General features: G+C 59.7%; 1 protein-coding gene across 1 annotated transcript; it reads right to left on the bottom strand.

Moving 5' to 3' along the window:
- Positions 1-2,921: 2,921 nt before the first annotated feature.
- On the bottom strand, positions 2,922-21,189 carry UBAC1 (UBA domain containing 1). Its single transcript, XM_049631665.1, has 10 exons — positions 20,984-21,189; positions 17,054-17,174; positions 16,084-16,157; positions 11,714-11,821; positions 10,715-10,817; positions 10,333-10,441; positions 9,472-9,694; positions 6,677-6,763; positions 5,772-5,910; positions 2,922-3,533 (listed from the first exon to the last, which is right to left on the bottom strand). Exons 1-10 carry the CDS (start codon positions 21,119-21,121, stop codon positions 3,418-3,420), a joined length of 1,218 nt encoding a protein of 405 aa, XP_049487622.1. The 5' UTR covers positions 21,122-21,189; the 3' UTR covers positions 2,922-3,417.
- Between the last annotated feature and the right edge of the window lie 6 nt (positions 21,190-21,195).

The raw sequence follows: 21,195 nt of genomic DNA, 5'->3' as shown, positions 1-21,195 counted from the left end.
CTGCCACTCAGGAAGGGATGGCGAGGGCAACGGGAGGCAACAGGGAGAGTCCCCGGGCCTGAGCGCCAACTGGGAGCCCCCACGTTCCCGGTCCGGGCAAAGGAAGGAAAGCCTGGGGTGCAGGCCTGCGGGGGGCTGCTGGGGCTTGTACCCAGCGCGGGCCAGCGGCCTCCCTCCCCGGCTTCGGTGCCCTCTCCCCTAGGGAGGACGCGCTCAGGTCAGGCCAGTACCCAGCGTCCTGGCCAGAAATGCCACCCGGCTCCAAACCGGCTTTAAAGGTGAAGCCTTGAGGGGACGTTGCACCGGGAAGGGGCCCCTTGATAAACAGCGGGCTTCGTCACCCCCGCCACAGCCCCCTGCAAAGGAGTCGAGAGCCTGCGAGAGGGCGGGGCACGCGGGCGGGGTGCCCAGAGGGCAAAGAGGAACCCCCAGCGTGCTCCTTCTCGTCCTTCTCACCCCGGGCCTCCCACCCACCCGCCCCGAGCCCAGGCCTCCCAACAATGCGCGGTGCCTCATCCAGCGGGTGCCCAGCTCCCCTCGGCCCGCCAGGCGTCACGAGCTCCCCGCTCCCCGCACTGTCCGCACCTGGAGACCAGCCCCGCCTTGAGCACACAGCCCTTTGCACTAGCTCCCCTGGAACCGCCCCAGAACGTGGCGACCGAGCTGGTCCAGGAAGCCTGCACTTGGCAGCGTCTAGAATGTCATCAAGCCCTGGCCCGTCCCGGGAGCCCCAGGATTCAGGTCACAGACGTTACCTTTGCTTCGGTCTGGTGGCCTGAGCGCGAGGCCATCGAGGGCAGAGTGACAACTCACAGGCGCAGGAAACGACGGCGTCACTTTTCCTTCCACGATGGCCATGCTGGAGATGTCCGTTCTATTCAATTTAGATTGCTATCCTTATTTTTCGCACTCCTGTTACGGCATTAGGTGGGCTTTTCTTTTTTTAATGTTTATTTTTGAGAGAGAGAGACAGAGCATGAGCGGGGGAGGGGCAGAGAGAGGGAGACACAGGATCGGAAGCCGGCTCCAGGCTCTGAGCCGTCGGCACAGAACCTGACACGGGGCTCGAACCCACAAACTGTGAGATCGTGACCTGAGCCAAAGTCGGAGGCTTAACTGACTGAGCCACCCAGGCACGCCTTGAATTTTCAAACCACGCGTGGAATTAGGTTATGTTTTCTCAAACTCTCGTTGCAGACACTGAAGCAGACATCATGAGATGTCTGTTACGGAGAGGGCAGGAGTCCAGCTGGCGGCGAGCAGACCCCCGCCTGCCCTGGCAGCACGGCCGCCCGGGGACAGGCTGGGGGAGGGAACAGTTCGGCCGCCTCTCCCCTTGGACAGAGACCTGCGCCACCGGCCGTGCACCGAGGCCTCTCCTCGGCCTTTCCCACCCGCTGGGCCACGCCTGAGACAGGGGTGAGTCTCCCAGGAAGACGGACCACGGTGGGGAAAGGGCCTCGCACCGCAGTCTGCACACGCGTGCACTGGTGACATGCCAGCGATGTCCTTCTGCAGGCGCGTAGGGCAGGCCCTCATGAGCCACAAGGACCGCAGCTCCCCACGCCCGGGGGTCCTCAGCACAGGTCCCCAAGCAGGGAGGGAAGCCTTGCAGGAGCCGGAGCCCAGACAGGCCATCGGCCCCCCGGGGAGGGCACCACGAGCTGCTGCCGCCCGACCGAAACCCACCCCCAACAGGCAACACGGCCGTGTCGGTCAGAGAACAGGCTCCGAGCCAGGGTCGGACACGCTTTCCCTCCTGAGCAATGTCCTTACACAGTGGACAGAAAAGAAGGTGCACGGGTGGCCGGAGGCCTGGCCCACGAGGCGGTCCACAGCCGCCACGCCACAGGGCCGGCCCCGGGGTGTTGCCTTCGAGCGGTTCGACCAGGAATGTGCTTCCACACGGAGACTGCAAAGCGCACCGCCCCTTGCGTGGGGCTCGGAGTCAGGGGCACGGAGGCCACGGCCCCGTGGCTCACTGCTTTGCCGTGAGGCAGAGAAGAAAGTCACGAGGCGTAAGAACCCTTCCAGTCGGTCGCTTTAAAGACAGGGCACAAGTAATGGAGCGCGAAGCACATCCCTGGTGCTTCGGGAACAGCTGGGACTATATATATATATATTTTTTTATTGCTTACTTATTTTGAGAGAGAGAGAACAAATCCCAAGCCCACTGCATGCTGTCAGTGCGGAGATCTATATGGGGCTCGAATTCACGAAGCTTGAGATCATGACCTGAGCCGGAATCAAGAGTCGGAAGCTTAACCGACTGAGCCCCCAGGCGCACCGCGGCGGAGACCGCCTCAGGCTTAGAAAATGTGAGATTCGCTACCTGTAAAGATTTTTACTATTCTGTCCGCAAGTTCTAAGTCCGAATCAAAAGAACGAGAAAAACCCAGATCTGCGGAAAGAAACACTTCCTTACCACACCTGTGCTCAGCTGAGCGGGGCGGGCGAGCGGCGGAGGCCCCGGGGCAGCGAGGCGGCCCCCAGCCCGCACCTGCCCGCGCAGCCGACAGCCGAGCGCACCCAGGTCTGGGCCCAGGCAGGTGGGGCCGCTGCAGAAGACGAGTTCAGAAAAACATCTGAAAAAGGCGTCAAGCGGTAAGTAACGCGCAGCACTGAAAAAAAAAGCAAAGCGCTAACCCATCTTCTCATTTTGCAACGCGAGTAACGTTTACAAAGGAAAGGCAGCCCCACTGGCATCCGGTCCGCCCTCGGAGGCCTGGGAGCGCTCGCCGGGCCCATACAGACCGTCCGCTCCAGTCGGAACCGCCGTTCTGCCCCCAGGATGCGAGCCCGGGCAGCCCGCCACGCCGAGGGGGCAGCGACTGCCCGGAGCGGGACAGGCGCGGCGGGCGTGCCTTGTCGGGAGCGCACAAGCCCCTCTCCGGCGCTAAAGTCACACTAGGACAATAGCAAAAAGGGAATTCATTTATTAAAGAAAAATCATCTGTGATTTCCTCTACGTAAGTTAGCACTGACTTCACACTTTGGGTTGAAACATGCCTTCTCCCAAGTGACAAGCAGCACCTGCGGGTCGGGTCAAAGAGCGTGTCCAGAGCCCAGAGGGACACTGTGGAGGGAGGGGACGCCTCCCGGGGCATCCACGCCTGTAAACACTGTTGGAGGCTGGAGATGCGGCCGGCCGTGCACGCTGCCATCACACGGGTGTCTAAGCAGAAGATCAAAGCCGGAGAAGGGCCCCCGAGCCCTGACGACCCGGGGTGGGGTGCAGAGGGCGGGGTCCGGCGAGCCTCCCCCTCCCCCCCCAGCCTGCGGCACTGGCACCGAGGGGGTCTCCACACTCTTCCGCGGCTGGCTGGCAGGCTGGCGGGTAGAAGAGGGCCGTGGCTGGGGCCGCCCCGGCTCCCGGACAGGTGCTGGAGCCGTGCAGGGGAGCGGCCGCACTTGCGCCTACGTGCGGTTCAGGGTCTGGAAGATCCTGGAGATCTGCAGCATGACCGGCCCCGTCTCCGGGTCGTTCATCCACTGGGTGCTGTTCAGTGGGTTTTCCAGCATGTCCTCAAACGCTGCGGGGAGAACACGGCAAGGCCGGCTGAGACGCAGCTCTCGGCACGCGGTCAAGTACCACGGACTTGCCTCTCAACCGGCCTCTGAAGGGTGAGCCGTGAGTATCCGGGTCACCCCTCCCCAACAACCCCCTGGCAACGTCTGATCTGCTCAGCCCACCGGGGCACCCGCGTCTCCAGCCCTGGGCGGGCAGGCGGCGTGCCCGTGTGCTTGCTGGCGCACCGATTCTGGAAAGCAATCTGGCAACGGCTATCTGCGATCTTAAAAATAGTCGCAGCCTATGACTCAGTAATTCCGATTCCAACCCTATCCTGGCAAAATAATCAGATGCAGAAAAGACATAAAAACACTGTTGCAAATTTAACGATATCTGATTGGGAAAATGAGAATGTTCAGTGTTCAGGAAAGGACTTAAAAAAACCGGACGCGGGGCCACCTGTGCGGCTCAGTCGGTTAAGTGTCCGACTTGACTTTGACTCAGGTCATGATCTCCCGGTTTGTGAGTTTGAGCCCCGTGTCAGGCTCTGTGCTGACAGCCTGGAGCCTGCTTGGGATTCTGCGTCTCCCCCTCTCCCTGCCTCTCCCCTGTTCACACACGCACTCTCTCTCAAAACAAATATCAACATTTAGGACATTTTTAAAAGAACAACAAAAAAACCCGAACATTAAAAATGTGAGCAAGGGGCGCCTGGGCAGCTCAGCAGGAACCCCTCATCCCAGGGTTGTGGTTCGAGCCCCACGTAGGGTGTAGAAACGACTTACAAATAACATCTGACAGAAGGGGTCTCCCAGCACACGCTGTCGCCCGCAAACCCTGGCCGTGTGAGCTCACAAGCTGCAGGCGTCACGCACGTCTGGAAGGTGCCGTCCTCCCTCCGGCCTCACCCGTCAGCACACGCGGAAGTGTGGAGCGGCCCCACGTGCACCAGCCTCGGGGAGCGCACTCACCCTGTCTGCTCATGGCGCTTCAGGGCCATACGGGACCGCGGAGTAGCAAGGAAGTCTGACTTGGTCACTTGCTTGTGTGACCTGACAGCCGTCCCAGCCCTTAAAACCACCAGGGGACCCCTGATGGGCACCCTCCGGAAACCAGTCGCAAGTATCGGACAGGGAGCCCAGAAGGACGGCAGCGCGTCCAGGCCAGCTCGAGGAAGCACACAGCGTGGGGTCAGTGAGGAAGGACCGGCTGCTCCGTGAACGTGCTGGGCACCCCACCCGCCGCCTCCTGGCACCTAGAGCCGTCCTGGGGACAGGGGTAAACGGCGCGGGGCCCCAGGGGCTGGCTGGGACAGACGGCAAGGACGGACATCTATCAGAGCAAGGACGGTCTCCTACCAGACTCGCACCTGCCAACGTCCAAAAGAAACACCTGTCCAGAACAGAAGCGCGAACAGGACGTCTGCACATGCGACAAGACAAAGGCAAGGTGTGGACACAGGATGAGCCCTGACCAAGCCCCAAGGTGGAGGTGACATCAAAGCAGCTGGCAGACGCGGGTGACAGGGGGGTGGGGCTCGGGGCACAGACACAGGCACGCTGCCCCGAGGGGCCCACGGGATGATGAAGGCCCGCTCCTGGGGTGGGGGAGGGGACCGGAGGACCCGCAGGGCCCAGAATTCCACACTGTTGGTGGTGCCTTTTCAGTTTACTGATTTGAGAGAGAGGGAAAGCGAGAAAGAGAACAAGTGGGGGAGGGGCAGAGAGAGGGAGAATCCCAAGCAGGTTCTGTGCTGCGACGTGGGGCTCGAACTCTCGAACTGGGATCATGGCCTGAGCAGAAATCAAGAGTCAGAGGCTTAACCGACCCGGCCACCGGGCATCCCCAGGCTCTTTCCATCCCATCCTCTGAAGCCAAAAGGATGTGTGGTTCTTAGTTTCGTTACTATTCTGCGAGTCACAAAAACCATACGTGCTTCCGGACGCAGGCTGTTTCACGGTCAGACGGAGGGCCAGAGAAAGCCCTCGCGACCAGAAAGAGCAGAGGCCAGTGTCTCCCGCACACCTGGCCCCGGCCCGCGGGGCGCTGCCCACGCTCTCCTCAACCTGGACGGGCCACTCTGGTGCCCACAGCTCGTCCAAGTCGTCTGCACGGGAGGCCGCCACACCACGGCCGCAGCCCGGCCGCTGGGCCCCACCGTGACTCAGGCAGGAGCTCCCCGAAGGTGACAGGGACATCGGTGTCACTCGGTGAAATCCACGCGATGTGGCGGGGCCCACCCCTGGGGAAGCCCACGTACCTAGTAACGTTTTAGGGTTGGTCAGGCCCAGCTGCACCACTGGATTATCCAGGATGGCTTGAAAGAGGGGGCTGTCGGGGTCAATGCCCTTGTCCAGCTCCTCGGGGGAGGGCTTCCGGTCTCCCAGCAGCCACTCGCACTGCGGACGCAAAAGTCACATACACGTTAGTCGCTCCTGAGCCCCCACCGGCAGCGGCTGCCCCCGGGGAGGGGCCCAGGCCGGGGGCTCCGATGTCGGCACGGCCGGCAGATCCCAGCACGGTGGTTCAGACAAACGTGCCTGGGACTTCTCGGCAGGACCCGCACAGGGCGCTGGGAGGAGAATGAAGAGAGGCACGGAACCCCCAGGCTGCATCCCCGGGAAGTCCCCGCCCCACCACCACGCCCTCCTCAGGCAGCTGTCATGGGTCCACAGCCTGGGACCTGTCCCAGGTCAGCTCAGCCAACTAACGACTCACGTGCGTGCCAAGGAACGCACGCGGTCGTACAAAGACAGATCCCGGGGCGCCTGGGGGGCTCAGTCAGTTAAGCGTCTGACTCTTGGTTTCTGCTCAGGTCATGATCTCGCAGCTTCGTGGGTTCGTTCCCCATGTCGGGCTCTGTGCTGACAGCATGAAGCCTGCCTGGGATTCTCTCTCTACATCTCTCTCTGCCCCTCCCCTGCTCGCTCGCTCTCTCTCTCAAAATTAACGTGCAAACTTAAAAAAATAAAGAAGAAAGAAAGAAACAGAGAAAAGAAAAACAAGGCCCAGAACTTTCTCAGTATGCAAAACATGTTATACTGTGACACCATCTACCCTCTCGTCTCCCTCGGAAAGAACGGACCGCCTGAGACAGGAGCCTGATGCACGTGACACGGGCGAGGGGAGAGCGTCGCTGGCACAAGGACGCGTGGCGGTACTCACGGCGGCGTTCTGCTGGTTGTTGTTCACTCTGAGGGCGTCTATCACTTCCTTCTCGTCGAATCCCATCTCCATCAGGGAAATGACGGCCTGAAGGAGAACCCACAGGCCACTCAGTGCGCGCTCGCCGAGGACCAGGGAGCCGGGCCGTGTGGCCCGGATCCACACTGGGAAGCCTGCTGAGCAACATGCCACGGGCAGGCCACGCCAGCATCAGACCCTTTTAGGTCTGTCCCCATGTGTGGCCAGAAAGGTCTCCACCAGCACGTGAGCTCTCTGCAGGGGCCCCGGTCCCCAGAACGAAAGGGGGAGGGAGAGACCATGAGGGAAGCAAACCCGACTGAGGTGGGGAGAAAAACATCCTGCTCGCTTGCGGGAAATAGGAGGTTTCTGCACGTTTTATCCTTTAAAAAATGACACTAAAATTAACTTCAAACATCTTACATTTAACAAAACATAAACTGTAAACATAAACGTTTGAGAATTCTCAGAGGGAACGACGACCCAACGTTCAACATCCTGGGGATGAGAGATGTACGATTTCAGGACAAAAACCACAGAACACGTTACATCCTTCGCTTTACCCTTGACTTTTATTGTGCAATCTTTAAAAGGGTCAATTTGGGGGGTAAAAAAAAAGTAAAAGATTTCATCAAGTTAACTGCCTGGAGATCAAACCACACTCTTGTGAACTGGGTCCCCGTCTTCTTCCTGGCACACTTTTCTGTGTTAACCACTCTACCTCGCACACACCCGGGTGTGGGTGCTGGCGGCCATGCCCAGGCTGCACCGGCCCGACAGGTGTCTCAGAGAGCACCCGGCGGGAAAGGAAGTCAGCCGGGGCGGCAGCCAGAAAGATGCTTCACTGGGGCCCAACGGTGTCCACTGAGCTCACGAGAAAGCATCTGTGCGATGACCCACTTCCTCTCCTTTCCCGAAGCAGCTCCTAACCCCAGGGCTGGCGGGGGTGGGGGTCCCCCCGCAAATCCTAGGAGAAGAACGCACCATGTGGTAGCTGACCCCCGGGTCACATAAAATCACCGGGACCTCCCACTAAATTCAAGCACACGGAGATCTTCCTGTGAATGTCAATAAAAACCTTCCTCTCCTTTCACTCACTCCCAGCTCAGCCTAGAGAAACCATGGCCCAGTCCTTCCGCACGGGGACTCTGGGGTCACGCCCCCAGCCCGCCTGCCAGGGGTCCACGCGCTCACAGGCCCCAAGACCCGGCTCTGCCTGCCCCACGCACTGCACGCACTGTCCCCCCCGCAGCTGGCGTTGGCGTGGGGGGAGGGGAAGAGACCGCGAAAAGTCCGTCTTGGTCTCAAGTCCAAGCCCTGCTCCCTGATCCAGACCTCCTGGGAGCCACACTAACACTCCCGTCCTTCCAGACTATTCTTTCAAATGGTGTGGAACCAAAGGGTGGGAGACGATGATGTCCTGGGTCAGCCTCGACAGCCTTTTGCAACAATCGTCACAGAACCTCTACCACAAAGAGGGGACAGGAAGGCCTGGCACAGGCATGCGTCTTGGGAGAAGAGCACCTCAGGTGTCACTCAGCGTCACGAGGCTGAGAGGGCAGCAAAGACCACCGGCTGAGCAGTGGTGTGCCCGACGAGGACAACGTGAGACCACCCTCCAGGGAAGTCCGGAGCCCAGAGGAGCACAGAGCACCCTCCAGGAACACGGCCTCCCCTCCCATGGGGCTCAGCCCGGCGCCCAGACCAGGCTCTAGAAACACCAGCTACGGGCTCAGCTGTAGCTGAGCTCACAAGAAAGCAGACAGAACAGCAAACTAGCCGGGGAGGGGGCAGGAGGCATTAGCAGGGCCTGGGGGTCAGGGTCTAACGTGCACACGCAGACAGGATGTGGGCCTTGGGTCCACGTGAGAGGACGAGCTGGAGCTTATAGCCGGCACCCTGGAAGGGATCTGTACTTAAACCCAGCACCCTGGAAGGGGTCTGTACCTAAACCCAGCACCCTGGAAGGGGTCTGCACCCCCAGAGGGAAGAGGAGCCAGAACAGCACCGGCCGCCGTGCGGGGAGCGGTCGGCCCCCAGAGCCAGGCAGGGCTCACACCATGTGCTGTCAGCGCGAACCGGGCCCCTGGTGGGAGGTGCCGCTCGACCCAGGGAAACAGGTGCAGGATAGGCTAGGGTGGGCATCCCACAAGCCCGCGGGTGAGCCCCCACGGACGACACGGCACCCCAAGCCAAGTCAGGAACTCACGGACTCAGAGCCCTAACACCTCGAAATGACCCATCTATAATCTGAAAGAAAACCGCAGTCTTAAAGCACAGAAAACATCCAAGGGGAAATCACGACCCTGGTCAAACGACCGAACAGTGGAGAACAGGGAGCCGCAGAAGCGCGCAGGAGGAGGCGACAGTGGAGGGCAGCCACACCAGACACAAACGTCAGCCGGCCAAGTGCAGCCCGAGACGGCCCAGGCCTCGGGTCCTGACATCCCGCAGACACCACGACCAGGTGGTCAGAGCCTGACCACCTCCCCGTCCACAGTCCTGCGGCGCCCCAGCCTCTGGTCTCCGGGCAGCGTCCCCGCCCAAGCCCACGGCTCACTCACGGCAGGATCGTGGACAGGACCATCGTGAGTTTTCAGGTGACAAATGAATATGTGGAGGAAAAACAGCCACCTGGATTCACGTGAGGACAAGTGAAAACCAAACCTGGGCCTGACGACAAGCCCCTCACCAGGTCCAGCTTCCTCCACATGGCGCAGCCTCACGTGGACAAACGCCAACCCCGCCGGGCGGTGTCCAGGCCCCGGAGCACGTACCCGAGCGTCGGCCCGGAACTCCCTTTTCCTCCGGATCTTCTTGAAGATCTCCGTTAGCTCATCTCTGGGCTCCTCGTCTCCTGTGCTAGTCCCGGCCGCCTCGGAGGCAGCCTCGGGGGCGGCCTCCGCCCCTCCCGGAGAGGCCTGGCCCGGAAGAGGCGTGTCGATGGTCGGGTCTTCTGCGTGTTCGATCAACCACTCCATGGCCTGAGGCACCGACATGCTGAAAGGTGACAAGAGACTTTCCAGATGGCCCAGGCCAATCACTGAGGGCCTCCCACCTCCTTCACATCCCACGGAAGGCTCTCTGGCTTTAGTGACTTCTCCGGCAGGAGCTGGGGACCCCTTGGGAGAGGCCGTGGCCCTGGCCCCGAAACCCCCTAAGACCCCGGCCACAGCACAGAGACCCATTCACTAAGCAAGGGCCATAAGCTCATGAAGAACGTGACACTCTTAGGTCCAAGGCCAAGAGCAGAGCCCCCCCGACCGTCCTCTGGCTGTCAAGGCGCTCGTTTCAGAGCTGAGTGTGGACGCAAAGGCAAGTGGCTGCGGCGGGGCAGGCGTAGGAGGCTGCTTAAGAGGACACGGCTCCGGGCCGCCACGTCCCTGCCACAGGCAGGCTTCCACGCAGCGCTGGCAACGATGGCCCGGGAGGACCCGGCCACCCTGGGTGGACACATCACACTGTCCTGAGACAATGGAGGTGCCCCACTAGCTTACCTCGGGGATGTGCGTGCAGGATTTCTCTTTAAAAACTCACATCTATCAGAAACGGTTCAATCAGAGAGTTTGGGACGGAGGACATCACCCCAGGGGAACCCACAGCATCGGCAGCAAGGGGAGGAGGTGGCCCACACGTACTGGTTCAGCCGCAGGGCCTTGGCGGCCCTGGTCTCCGGGAAGCCCATCTCCGTGAGCTGCCGCAGGGCTGCCTCGTCCACTCGCCCGTCCTCCTCTTCGTCCAGCATCGCTGTGGGCGAGAGACGGGGCGACCCGTGAGGGCCGGGCCAGCGCGAGGGGCCCGGGGTCCCAGGTGCGTGCCGACCCCCCGAATCCTCAGCAAATCCACACGGTGCCTCGGCCGGCACCCGTGTGGACAGGAGCCCGCGTCAACCGGAAGCACAAACATAAAGCATTCTTCGTCCCCCCGTGTGACCCCGGGGGCCGTGGCCAGTGAACGGGCGCCGCGGGGCCCACGGCGGGTCCAAGCGCAGGATCGCGGCCAACCCGGGCTTGCTCGTACCGTTCGCCTTCTTGAACAGCTCGACCGCATCCGGGTTCAGCGCTAACAACTTCTGTGCCACCTCGATGAGAGACACCAGGATCTTCCGGAGTTCCGTCTGGAACTGCAGGAAAGGAGGAAAAGGCTCTTAACTGCTTCACGTGCCCGAGACCCGCCTGGAGGTGTAACCACGCTCCTGGGCCCTAGACCCCACATCCCAGTCCCGACTATGCTGCTGCCACTTCCGCGACACGGACACCAACGGGAGGCAGAGGCGGGGGAGACCAGACTGGCAGGACTCTGTGCCCGGTAGGGAGGCGTCGGACGGGCGACACCGCTCAGCCCCTGGGCCGACGCAGAAAGCACCCGGCACGGAAGGGGAAGAGAGCAGCCTGACCCGCCGGGCCCCCCGCACAGGCCTCGGGCTCTCACCAGGAAGAAGACTGCTGGGAACTCGATCAGAACCCTCTAGGGGTGGGTCCCCGGTCCCACGGGCGACACAGGGGCTGGCCACCACTCGTTCCCACGACGGGCCTCCGACGCCGCAGGGAGGACACGCACGGGGCAAACCGCGTGCGGGCCGGGGCAGGCGTGCAGAGTGCGATGGCGCACTCTGCTGCTGAGGTGAGCAGGGCCGTGGTGGCACTCTCGGAGCGGGTGGCCACGCGGTCCCAGTCCGCGGGGCACGGTGCACCCTCCTGGGACCGCTCCATGGGAGACCGGACACACCCTGCTTTTCTAGCTCAGGACTTCGCATCCAAAATCACTAAGGGTCCAGATTTCTCTCTACCAGTTTTCACCAAACTTCGGGCAAAACCCTAGTAGTTTCCAGTAGCATCTACCTTTGCGGTCCCACTTTCCAATGTCTTCTTAACCTTTTTGTTTTGAAATCGTTTAAGGTCTACGGAGAAGCTGCAAAAACGCACACAGAGCTCCTGTTTGTCCCTCCCCCCACCTCCCCAAGCACGGCCCCCACGCAGGCGTGAGGAGCACGTGGCGTGGCCCATGGCGGGCACTCACGTCTCTGATGTTGGTCTGGACCTCGGCCCGGTCCATGTTGTAGGAGGGCAGGTTGGCGGTGGCCCGGAATATAGCTTCTCTATCCGGGGCTTTCTCTTCTTGTTTTTTCTACACAGAAAAGTAATCAGAAAGTCTGAAACGAATAGGGCGCCTGGGGGGCTCAGTCGGTTAAGCCTCCGACCCCCGATTTTGGCTCAGGTCAGGATCTCGCGGTTCGTGACTTCAAGCCCCGCGTCGGGCTCTACGCGGACCGTGAGGAGCCTGCTTGGGGTTGTCTCCCTCTCTCTCTGCCCCTCCCTCACACGTGCGCATGTTCTCCCTCTCAAAAATGAACAAACATTAAAAAGAAAAAGGAAGTCCAAAAGGAACACGAGAGCAAGAAAAGGCAAGGCCGCATCAGCCGGAACACGGGCTCCAGCGGGGAGAGCGCCTTTCCCGAGGGGGCGGGCGCCGCTCTCGCCTCGGCAGAGGGTCCCTGCGGGTTCTGTGCGCGTCCTCGGGGACAGAAGACGTGATGCTCTCTGGGGACACGATTCCTGCCCGTCATAACCAGAGGGCGGCAGGGCAGGAGAGAAGGCAGACACGGTGTCTCGTGGCCACAGGGAGACCGTGGCTGTGCCGGGGCGCCCGACGCAACAGCACATCCGCACCAGATGGCAGCGACTCCAACACAGAGAACCGGAGCCATAGAGACTGCTCCTCCCAGACAGAAAACAGACGGGGGTCAGCCGAGCACGCGCAGCAGGAGTCCAGCCGGAAACCAGGCCAGGCCGACGCCAGAGCCCGAGGGAAGTGCCCAGGTTGGGAGTGAGAGGCCGAGGCCAAGAACAGTGGCCCTCTACCACCCTGCTCGGCCAGCGACCGCCTTGGAGAGGGCAGAGCCGGGGAGCCCCGGAGCCAGGCAGCCTGGGCTCAGCAGCCGGAAAAGGGGGCCCTGTCCTAACCGTGGACGAGACCCAGTCCCTGCGCTACTCGGCTTCAAGGACCCCCGGCAGGAGACACACCCCCGTGGGAGGAGGGAACAGGGCCGAGTCTGCGCCCCACAGGCACGACCGTGGACCAGCAGGCGCGACCGTGGGCAGAGAGAGCAGCCGGTGAGCCCCTGGTGCCTCTTGGAGAGACGGCAGCCGAGGAGGCCCCGGGGTGTGAGGAAAGCCTCCAACACGAGGGACAGAGACCCGAATGAGAACGGGGAAGTAAGGAAGCGTGAAGGAGACGACAAGAGGAAAAGGATTTCACGCCAGAAAACCCTTGGAGATGGGGGCGCAGCAGGAGGCCATCACCGTCGGAGGAGACACCGCTGGGAAACGTAAAAGATCACCACCAGATAAACAGGCCACAGCAGTCAGGGAAAGATGTCCAGGAAATCGCCAACATCCAACCAACAGGAACTCCGGAAAGAGGGAGAGAAAACGAGGGGAGGGCACTGTCCAAGAACAATCCAGAAAAACTTCTGGAACGAAAACCCACGAATCTCTGACTCTATGTGCCGGGGGCGGGATCTGCATCAACGCAGATCATGAACTTCCAAAGCCCTCAAGAGCCTTGGGCGGTGGGGGGTGCTGGAAGACCCCAGGGGGAGGGGAGGGGAGGGGAGGGGAGAGGAAGCAGAGCAGGGACCGGGGACAAGTCAGGACCGACCAGCCGCTGCCGGCCACATGGAAACCCCGGACACTGGGCCCAGCACCTTCATCGCGCAGTGCACGCACACAGGTGGTGCTCACCGAAGCCACTGGCCGCTGCAGTGCAAGGCCGCAAGACTCCTTTCCCTTCCCAGATGCTAAGGGAAGCCAGGCTCCGCCACACAAGTCAGCCGGAAGATATCGATTCTGCAGGTGGACTCCGAATGTGGCCCTAAGATCACACTCCTGCAATCACACCTGCACAGTCCCGGGGGCTGTGAGTAGGATGGATTTTGTGGTGGGATAAGCTCAGGCTGTAGCATACTCAACTTTAAAGGAAATGCCCCCCGCCTTGGTGGGCCTGACCTAATCAGGCAATCCCTTCAAAAGAAAAGTGCTCTTTCTGGCCAGAGGGAGAGTCAACGCGTGAGAAATTCTGCCACTGGCTCTGAAGATGCAGGGGACCGTGAGGCAAGGAATGCGGCGGCCCTGACTGACCAAGCAAGAAAACAGGACCCCGGCCTGTTAGCGGTAGGAACCGACAACCACCAGAACGCACCCAAAGCAGACCCTTCCCCAGAGCCTCCAAAGAGGAACGCACACCGGCCGCACCTTGATTTAGACCTGAGAGCCTAAGGCAGGGCCCAGCTGAGCCCACCCGGACCACTGACCCACAGACCTGGGAGCTGTGTGCTGTCTCAAGCTGTCGTCTGTGGTTATGAGGCAGGCGGCAGCAAAGAGTGTACGGATATACAAGATTCAGAAGCTCGGACACAGGGGGTGAGATGGGAAAGCCTAGAAGCCACTGAGGCAGAGGGACGCGGCTGGAAGGAGCTGGAGGGACGTTTCCAGGACAGCAGGAGCTGGCAGATGGCCTCACACATGTGACCCTGTTTTCAGACAGATTTATTAATCCGGGCAAAGAATTTGAAAAACTTAGCAATAACCCTACAGAAAACAAAAGAAGGAGGGGCACCTGGGTGGCTCAGTCAGTTAAGCATCGTCCTGCTTCGGCTCAGGTCGTGATCTCAGTTTGTGAGTTCGAGCCCCACATCAGGCTCTGTGCTGACAGCTGGGAGCCTGGATCCTGCTTCAGATTCTGTGTCTCGCTCTCTCTCTGCCCCTCCCCTGCTTGCACTCTGTCTCTCTCTCTCTCTCTCTCAAAAATAAATAAGCGTTAAAAAAAAAAAAGAGAGAGAGAAAGAAAAGAAAGGAGAAGAGAAGAGAAAAGAAAAGAAAAGGAGGAGGCAATTGTGGGTTCCAGGAGAAAGTTGTATAAAAAAGGATAGTCTTAGGGGTGCCTGGGTGGCTCAGTTGGTTAAGCGTCTGACTTCAGCTCAGGTCATGATCTCACGGTCTGTGGGTTCAAGCCCCACGTCAGGCTCTGTGCTGCCAGCTCAGAGCCTGGAGCCTGCTTTGAGTTCTGTCTCTCTCTCTCTCTCTCTCTCTCTCTCTCTCCCCCCCTCACTCATACTCTCTCTCTCTCTCTCTCAAAAACAAACATTAAAAAAAAAAAAAAAGGATAATCTTAGTACCCTTCCACTCCTAACAGAAAACGACATTATACACTAATCCTAACGGAAAGCCTGAAATCTTCAACCAGCGTGGAAACAACCAGGGCTATGATCTAACACACCAAACACCAAGAAGCCGAAGAACCTAAAGCTGATATTCTGAGAAATAATAAATTATGCGTGCTGTTTATCCATCAGGAAGAGAATCGCTCAAGGAAGAGCGAAATGAGTTAAAGATGTTGCCTTTAGGGTGCGTGACTCCGGTGGGAGAGGGAGATGCTGCTTTTTATCGAGAGACCGGTACCGTTATTTGCCTTCGGAAACGCATGTTACTTTCACTTAAAATTAATAATAATTCACAGAAACGAGCGTTAACGTCTTACGATGTTTTGTTTTGCAAACGTGCGCAGACAAGGTGAACTGCCGCGTGAGGTCCGCAGCCGCAAGTTACCCAGAGCCGCCGTGGCGGTGGGAACCCCATCGTCTACACTGGTTACCAAGGGCTCGCACTGTAACTGGAGAACCGCGTTCCGCCCAGGCAGTTCTCAGGGACAGGCAGGGGCGGGCCCGGTTCTGTCTCCCGGAGATGGGGGTGGGGGGGCGGCTGGCCCATCTCCATGCCAGTGCTGTGGCCGGGTGTGGCCACAGATAAGCCCCCAGGCCCTCCCCCCGTGCCGCCTGTCCCAGAGGAGACCCTGAGATAGCTCACTGCTCAGAGGCCCACAGCCCACGGAGTCTGGCCTGCTTTCTCGGGGGTGAACGCCCTCCCTAGCATTTCGGAGCAGGAGTAAGAAACTCTGTCCCCAAGATAAGCGAGGAAAAGTTGTGAAATTGGTACGGCAGCCCCTTTCCAACAGCAGCGTTTTGCACCTGGGCGCAGGCGTGGAAGGCCCCCCGCTTCTCCAGGAACTTCCCGAGCACGAGCCTGCGCTCCTGGCACGGGGGCCCAAGTGTGTGCCCGCCACCCCTTCCCCGTGCTCCGGGGGCCACCCGGGGAGAGGAAGGAGGGCGCTCCCGGAGATCGGGGCGGACGGGTGGCCCGGGGGGGGCGGAGTGCCAGCCACGCGGCCAGCGACCAGGAGAGGCTCCGCCACGACAGAGAAGCCCCGTGACTGTGACCGTGGGACGCGCTGGGTCCGCGAGCGGCCGGTATCCAGAACCGCGTCAGGCCGCGGGCTTCAGTGTGGGGGCCTCCTGCTGACAAAGACGTCCAATTCCCAACTCTGAGACTCACCTTTTCTTCTGTGGACACGTCGGCCATCTTGGGCAGCGGACTCGGGGCACGCTTTTTTATCAACAGTAAGACATCTAGAAAGGAAACACGTCTGTCAAGCCGGTTACCTCCCTTATCCGTGAAATGGCAGAACGGGCGCCGGAGGACCCAAGGACACAGGAGCAGGGGCGCCCTCCGGGTGCCCCCCAAGCCGAGTACTCACATGAGCCCCTTCGCCCCCCCGCGCGCGTGCAGGTCCCCTGGCCCGGCGGGACCCCAGCTGGGGGTCACACACAGCACGGCCCTGACAACTGCGCCAAGAACGGGTGGAAACCTCACAAAACGCTCCTGTTTCAACGGGCTCCGCTCTCGGAGGCTGGGGGGCCGGTCTCCACCCTCAGAGCTCAACCCGGGGCGTGCGGGGGGGAGGGGGGCCGCGGGCCGCGAGGCTGGCAGCTCCCGCCTGGTCCCCAGCCTGACCCCCACACTCCACGGAGGTCTGGGAACAGTACTTCCGAAACGGATTATTTAAGAGAATCCCAGAATTAAAACCACCCTTTGAATGACATCTAGAAAACCAAAGGTTTCTCCCCACACGCTTCGGACGCAAAGCCTAAGCGACGGGACGGACGTGTCTGTAGCAGGAGTGTCTTCCCGGGACACCGGCGCCCTGGGGTCCGGCCGCACGATACAGCCGGGAGCAGCCCTGCAGACCCTGGGTTTGCTCAGAAACAGCATTAGAAATGAGGTTCACAGCTGGTTTCTCAGATGGATGCTGCCCGTTCCATTTCGGTCTGTGCTGTTTGTCACAAACGTCCCACAATGCGTACTTTGTTGTACCAAAGGGAAAATAAAATCCCTTCAGTGGACCCAGTGTTCTCGGCCGGTCCCAGCCTGGAACGCAGACGCGGACGTCGAGGGTGCTTTGCCTCTCAGGTCCCCCGTTCCCACGGGTGCCGCGGCTCCCCCCGCTGCCCCGTGAGGCCCCTACCTTGGTCTTGGATGTTCTCTTCCAAGATTGTTTTGGCATCACTCAGCACCCTCTCCGAAGCAGCGTGTATTAATTTGTGATGGGTCACACTTTTGGGGTCTTCTAAGCTCCCATGAGCACACTGGGGGGAAGAATCATATATTTCAAGACAGAAAATAAATAAATCATAATGGTAACAATACGGGACCTGACCCTCAAACCCCAGCGGGAATGTACTGGCTACTAGCTAAAAAGTCAGAGCGCAGACGAAGTCAAAGAATTCTCATCAATGGCGGAAGCCAAACAAAAGGCCGCAACATCTGATCCCTAGGGCAGCAATCTGTCCACCAACCCAGTAAGTGCTCCTGAAATAGGTTCACGGCTTGACATAAAACACCCTGCTGGCAATCAGTGGCCACCTGAATCGCCTCCCTAGTCTGCAAAGATCTGGAGCAACATTTTAAAATGAAAACAGCAGGTCCACCCTAACCTGAAAACCTAAAAACCTAAGTATGATTTGTGTACTTTTTCTGTCTTCCAGACGCACGGAAGGGGCTGGGAGACGGTGAAGAGAGAAGGCGAGTCCGCAGACAGTAGAAACAGGGCCCTGACCGCTGAAAAGCCCGCAAAACCCCGAGAGGAGAACGACCAGCCTTCACTCGGCCCTTGGCTTGCGCTCAGCACGGGACCACCACACAGATCCCGAAGCAAGCCGCAGGTGCCCCGGGTGGGGCCCCTCCTGGGCGGCCGAAGGGGACTGGCCGACTGGCACGCAGTTGTGACTCACTGGCCAGGGCCTCAGGCGCCCCAGAACGTGGCATCGGGGCAGGGGTGGGGGGACACTGAAGTCCAGGCAGGAGAAGGTCGTGGCAACACCCGGAACACTCTGGCTTCAGGGGGGCTGTTGTGCACTCACATCGACGGGCAAGGATGAAGGGCACAAAGAAGGGCCCAGCCAACAGCAAGATCCGCTCCTACATCTATGAGAGCAGATGCCACCCTCCCCCCACTTGCCTTGAATTCGACTCTGGCTCTGCTCCCAGAAATACTGGGTGTGCTCCTTCTAACTCTGAAATTCGCAGGCTAGCTGATCTGACAAGTTCAGAATACGGTCTATGAAACACAATTTTCCAAAACAACCCTCATGTGGTCCCTGAGAAGACTGTGCTGTGCAGCCTGTCCACGGCGTGCCAGGAGCACAACACAAGCGTGAGTCATCCGCACACACCGTGACTTCATCCTGCTCCTTTGTTCTCGGCACAGACGCCCCGAGCAAGCGAAGATTCGGCAGCAGGACGGCCCCAGCGGAGCCCATCACGGGAGCCGGGCGCTGACACCCGCTGAAGCTGCTTCCTCCCCAGAAGGGTGAAGAGGCCGTTCCTCCTACACGTGACGTGACCTCCTGGGTCATCCCAAGACACACCGTCATGTGATCTCATAGCCATATTAACAGGTGCCATGTCACGCAGTGACAATTTCACAAGAGACCCCAACTGACGTGGAAAGAAAAGAAAAGCTACAGAGCTCATCAGGTTCTTTACGAGTTATGGTAAGAACGCTCCTCATTAATAAAGCAACACGCTCCCAGGAGTACCACTGGGGGGGGGGAACCCACAGCGTCCCCTTCGAGGAGGAAGGGAAACATTGCGCCAGCCTGAGTGTGCACCAGGGGAAGATTGGGAAGGAGAAACAGAAGCCCGGGCGGGCTGAGCCTCACTGCCTGCTGCAGTGACACTCAGGCGATGGTTTCCCGGGTGACGTTCAAGTACACAACTTGAGGATACCCGTCGCTAACTACTGCATTCTGACCGGCTCGAGAGACGGCGCGTCCAGCCTACAGAACAGGACGGGCACGGAGGGGGGAATACTTCCCGACCACTCAGCTCTCGAGTCCCGTGATTTACGTGGCTCCCCCACACCTGGAGAGACTGCAGAGTGGAACAAAATCTCAATTTAAAGTAGGAGAGTGCCAGAAAAATCCCCCACGACACACCTCAATCCCGACTGGAATAATAAGTATCAGGAACATGGTAATTAGCATCTTATTCAAATTGGCTGCCTAATGAACCCCAAGAGCTCCTGAAATTCATTAGCAAGCAACTGCGGATCAGCCTGACAGCTCTCACTTCCTGTTCCCCTTCATAAACTAATATTATGATAGCTATGTAAATTAGTGAGTTAAGTCAAGTGCCACCCCGATTTACCCACCGACTTCTCCCTGCCTGACTCAGCAGGTGTCGCTCCAAGTCCGGGCAGTTCTGAATTGACAGTCCGTTTCCCGTTATTCCATTAATCCACAGGTTTGTTCGGAGCACAGAGAGCCTGGCTCTGGACATGTCAACACAGACCCAGCCCTCGAGGAGCTCCTGTCCTGGGTGGGCTGGGGGGAGGGAGGGGGAACAGCAAGTCGGGGAGGTTTTTTTGGCTTTTGTTTTAAACGTACAGGACTCGGGGCGCCTGGGTGACTCAGCCAGTTGAGCGTCCGACTTCGGCTCAGGTCATGATCTCGTGGTTCGTGACTTCGAGCCCGGCGTCGGGCTCTGCGCTGACAGCTCAGAGCCTGGAGCTGCTTCGGATTCTGTGTCTCCCTCTCTCTCTGCCCCTCCCCCACTCATACTCTGTCTCTCTCCGCCTCTCAAAAATGAATAACATTGGGGCGCCTGGGTGGCTCAGTCGGTTAAGCGACCGACTTCGGCTCAGGTCACGATCTCGCAGTCCGTGAGTTTGAGCCCCGCGTCGGGCTCTGTGCTGACAGCTTAGAGCCTGGAGCCTGTTTCGGATTCTGTGTCTCCCTCTCTCTCTGACCCTCCCCCGTTCATGCTCTGTCTCTCTCTGTCTCAAAAATAAATAAACATTAAAAAAAAAAAAATGAATAACATTAAAAAAAATTTTTTTTTAAATAAATGTACACGACTCGACAAGCAACAGGGCCTGGTTCTAACAGCCTGCACGCTCGCGGAGCCCCCAGCCTACCAGCCTGCTGTCCGGTGGGTTTCTAGATGGCGAAAACACCCGACTGGCCCCCTCCTGGATGTGAGGCCAGGACCGCATCCTAACTGACATCCAGCGTGTTCCAGAAAGGGATCTGCTCTGGAAACCAGAATGCCTGCCTGCCTTCGCCAGTCACGAAACAGCTCCACAGACCCTCACTCCCAAGTGACTCAAAAGTATCTTCGTGCGTAGTTCCTACAGTAACTGGAAGTTCGTCCTTGGAGAGGACGCTGGCCACAGTACAAACGTGTAATTTACTACGTGGAATCCGCACCAGAAGACTAACCTAAACCCTGACAAGAAAACACCGCACGGGCCAAGGGCAGCGGGAGTCAGGTGTCCCAGCCTGCCTGAGTGGAGGAGTTTACAGAGACACGGCCAGCAAGAACTACTTCCAAAAATTAGCAAGCTAAGGAGCCAACTATACAGGGGTATTTCACATGAACTGACCGTTAAAAAGTGGCTTTTTCAGCGAGGAGACTCTTCTCCTGGACCCACCCGCCGAATGGATGCAAAGGCCACGGTAAAGCAGGGGCTCGGGGACGAGTCTGGCAGCGGCCCCATTTCAGGGACTCCAGCTCAGAGGCTCAAGCGGGCCAGAGCCAGACCCCATGCCAGCCAGCGGTAAACAGCTCCAGGTCGCCCGCCCCGCAGGGAAGGGAAGCCACTTCTCCTTGGCGGGTCCCTCTTCCTCGGGCCCCCGCTAAAAACCAAGAGCCTCACCCCAAGCGCAAAGGGAGCACAAATGATGGAAAACCACGAGGCCCTGCTCCGCGCGGCGACTTCACCTTTCCTGCCTCAGTTTCCCGGCCTGCCCCGAGCTCCTCGGGCTGCGGCAGGAGTTGATCGTGAAGCGCTCGGCCCGGAGCCGGGCCGGGGAGGGCGTCGGGAAGGTGTAGAAGGGTTGGGGGGTCGGGAAGGGGGCGGCTAAGGAAGGGGGCGGCCGCGGCCCGGACTTACGTGCTTGAGGCAGCGCTCCTTGAGCTTCTCCACCGAGGTGTCCTCGGTCGCCTCCTCCAGCCACTCGGCGCCGTCGGACGCGCAGATGTGCAGCCGCAGCACCTTGCCCGCGAAAATCTTCTCCTCCTGCACGAACATCGCGCCGCCGCCGCCCGGCCTGCGCCCGCCGCCCGGGCCGTGAAGGTCACCGGGGCGGGGCTAGGCCGCCCGCG

The sequence above is a fragment of the Panthera uncia genome, chromosome D4, assembly GCF_023721935.1.
Source record: "Panthera uncia isolate 11264 chromosome D4, Puncia_PCG_1.0, whole genome shotgun sequence".
Taxonomy (NCBI): domain Eukaryota; kingdom Metazoa; phylum Chordata; class Mammalia; order Carnivora; family Felidae; genus Panthera; species Panthera uncia.
The sequence above is the reverse complement of the archived record's forward strand: the minus strand, read 5'-3'. Positions and strand labels throughout refer to the sequence as shown.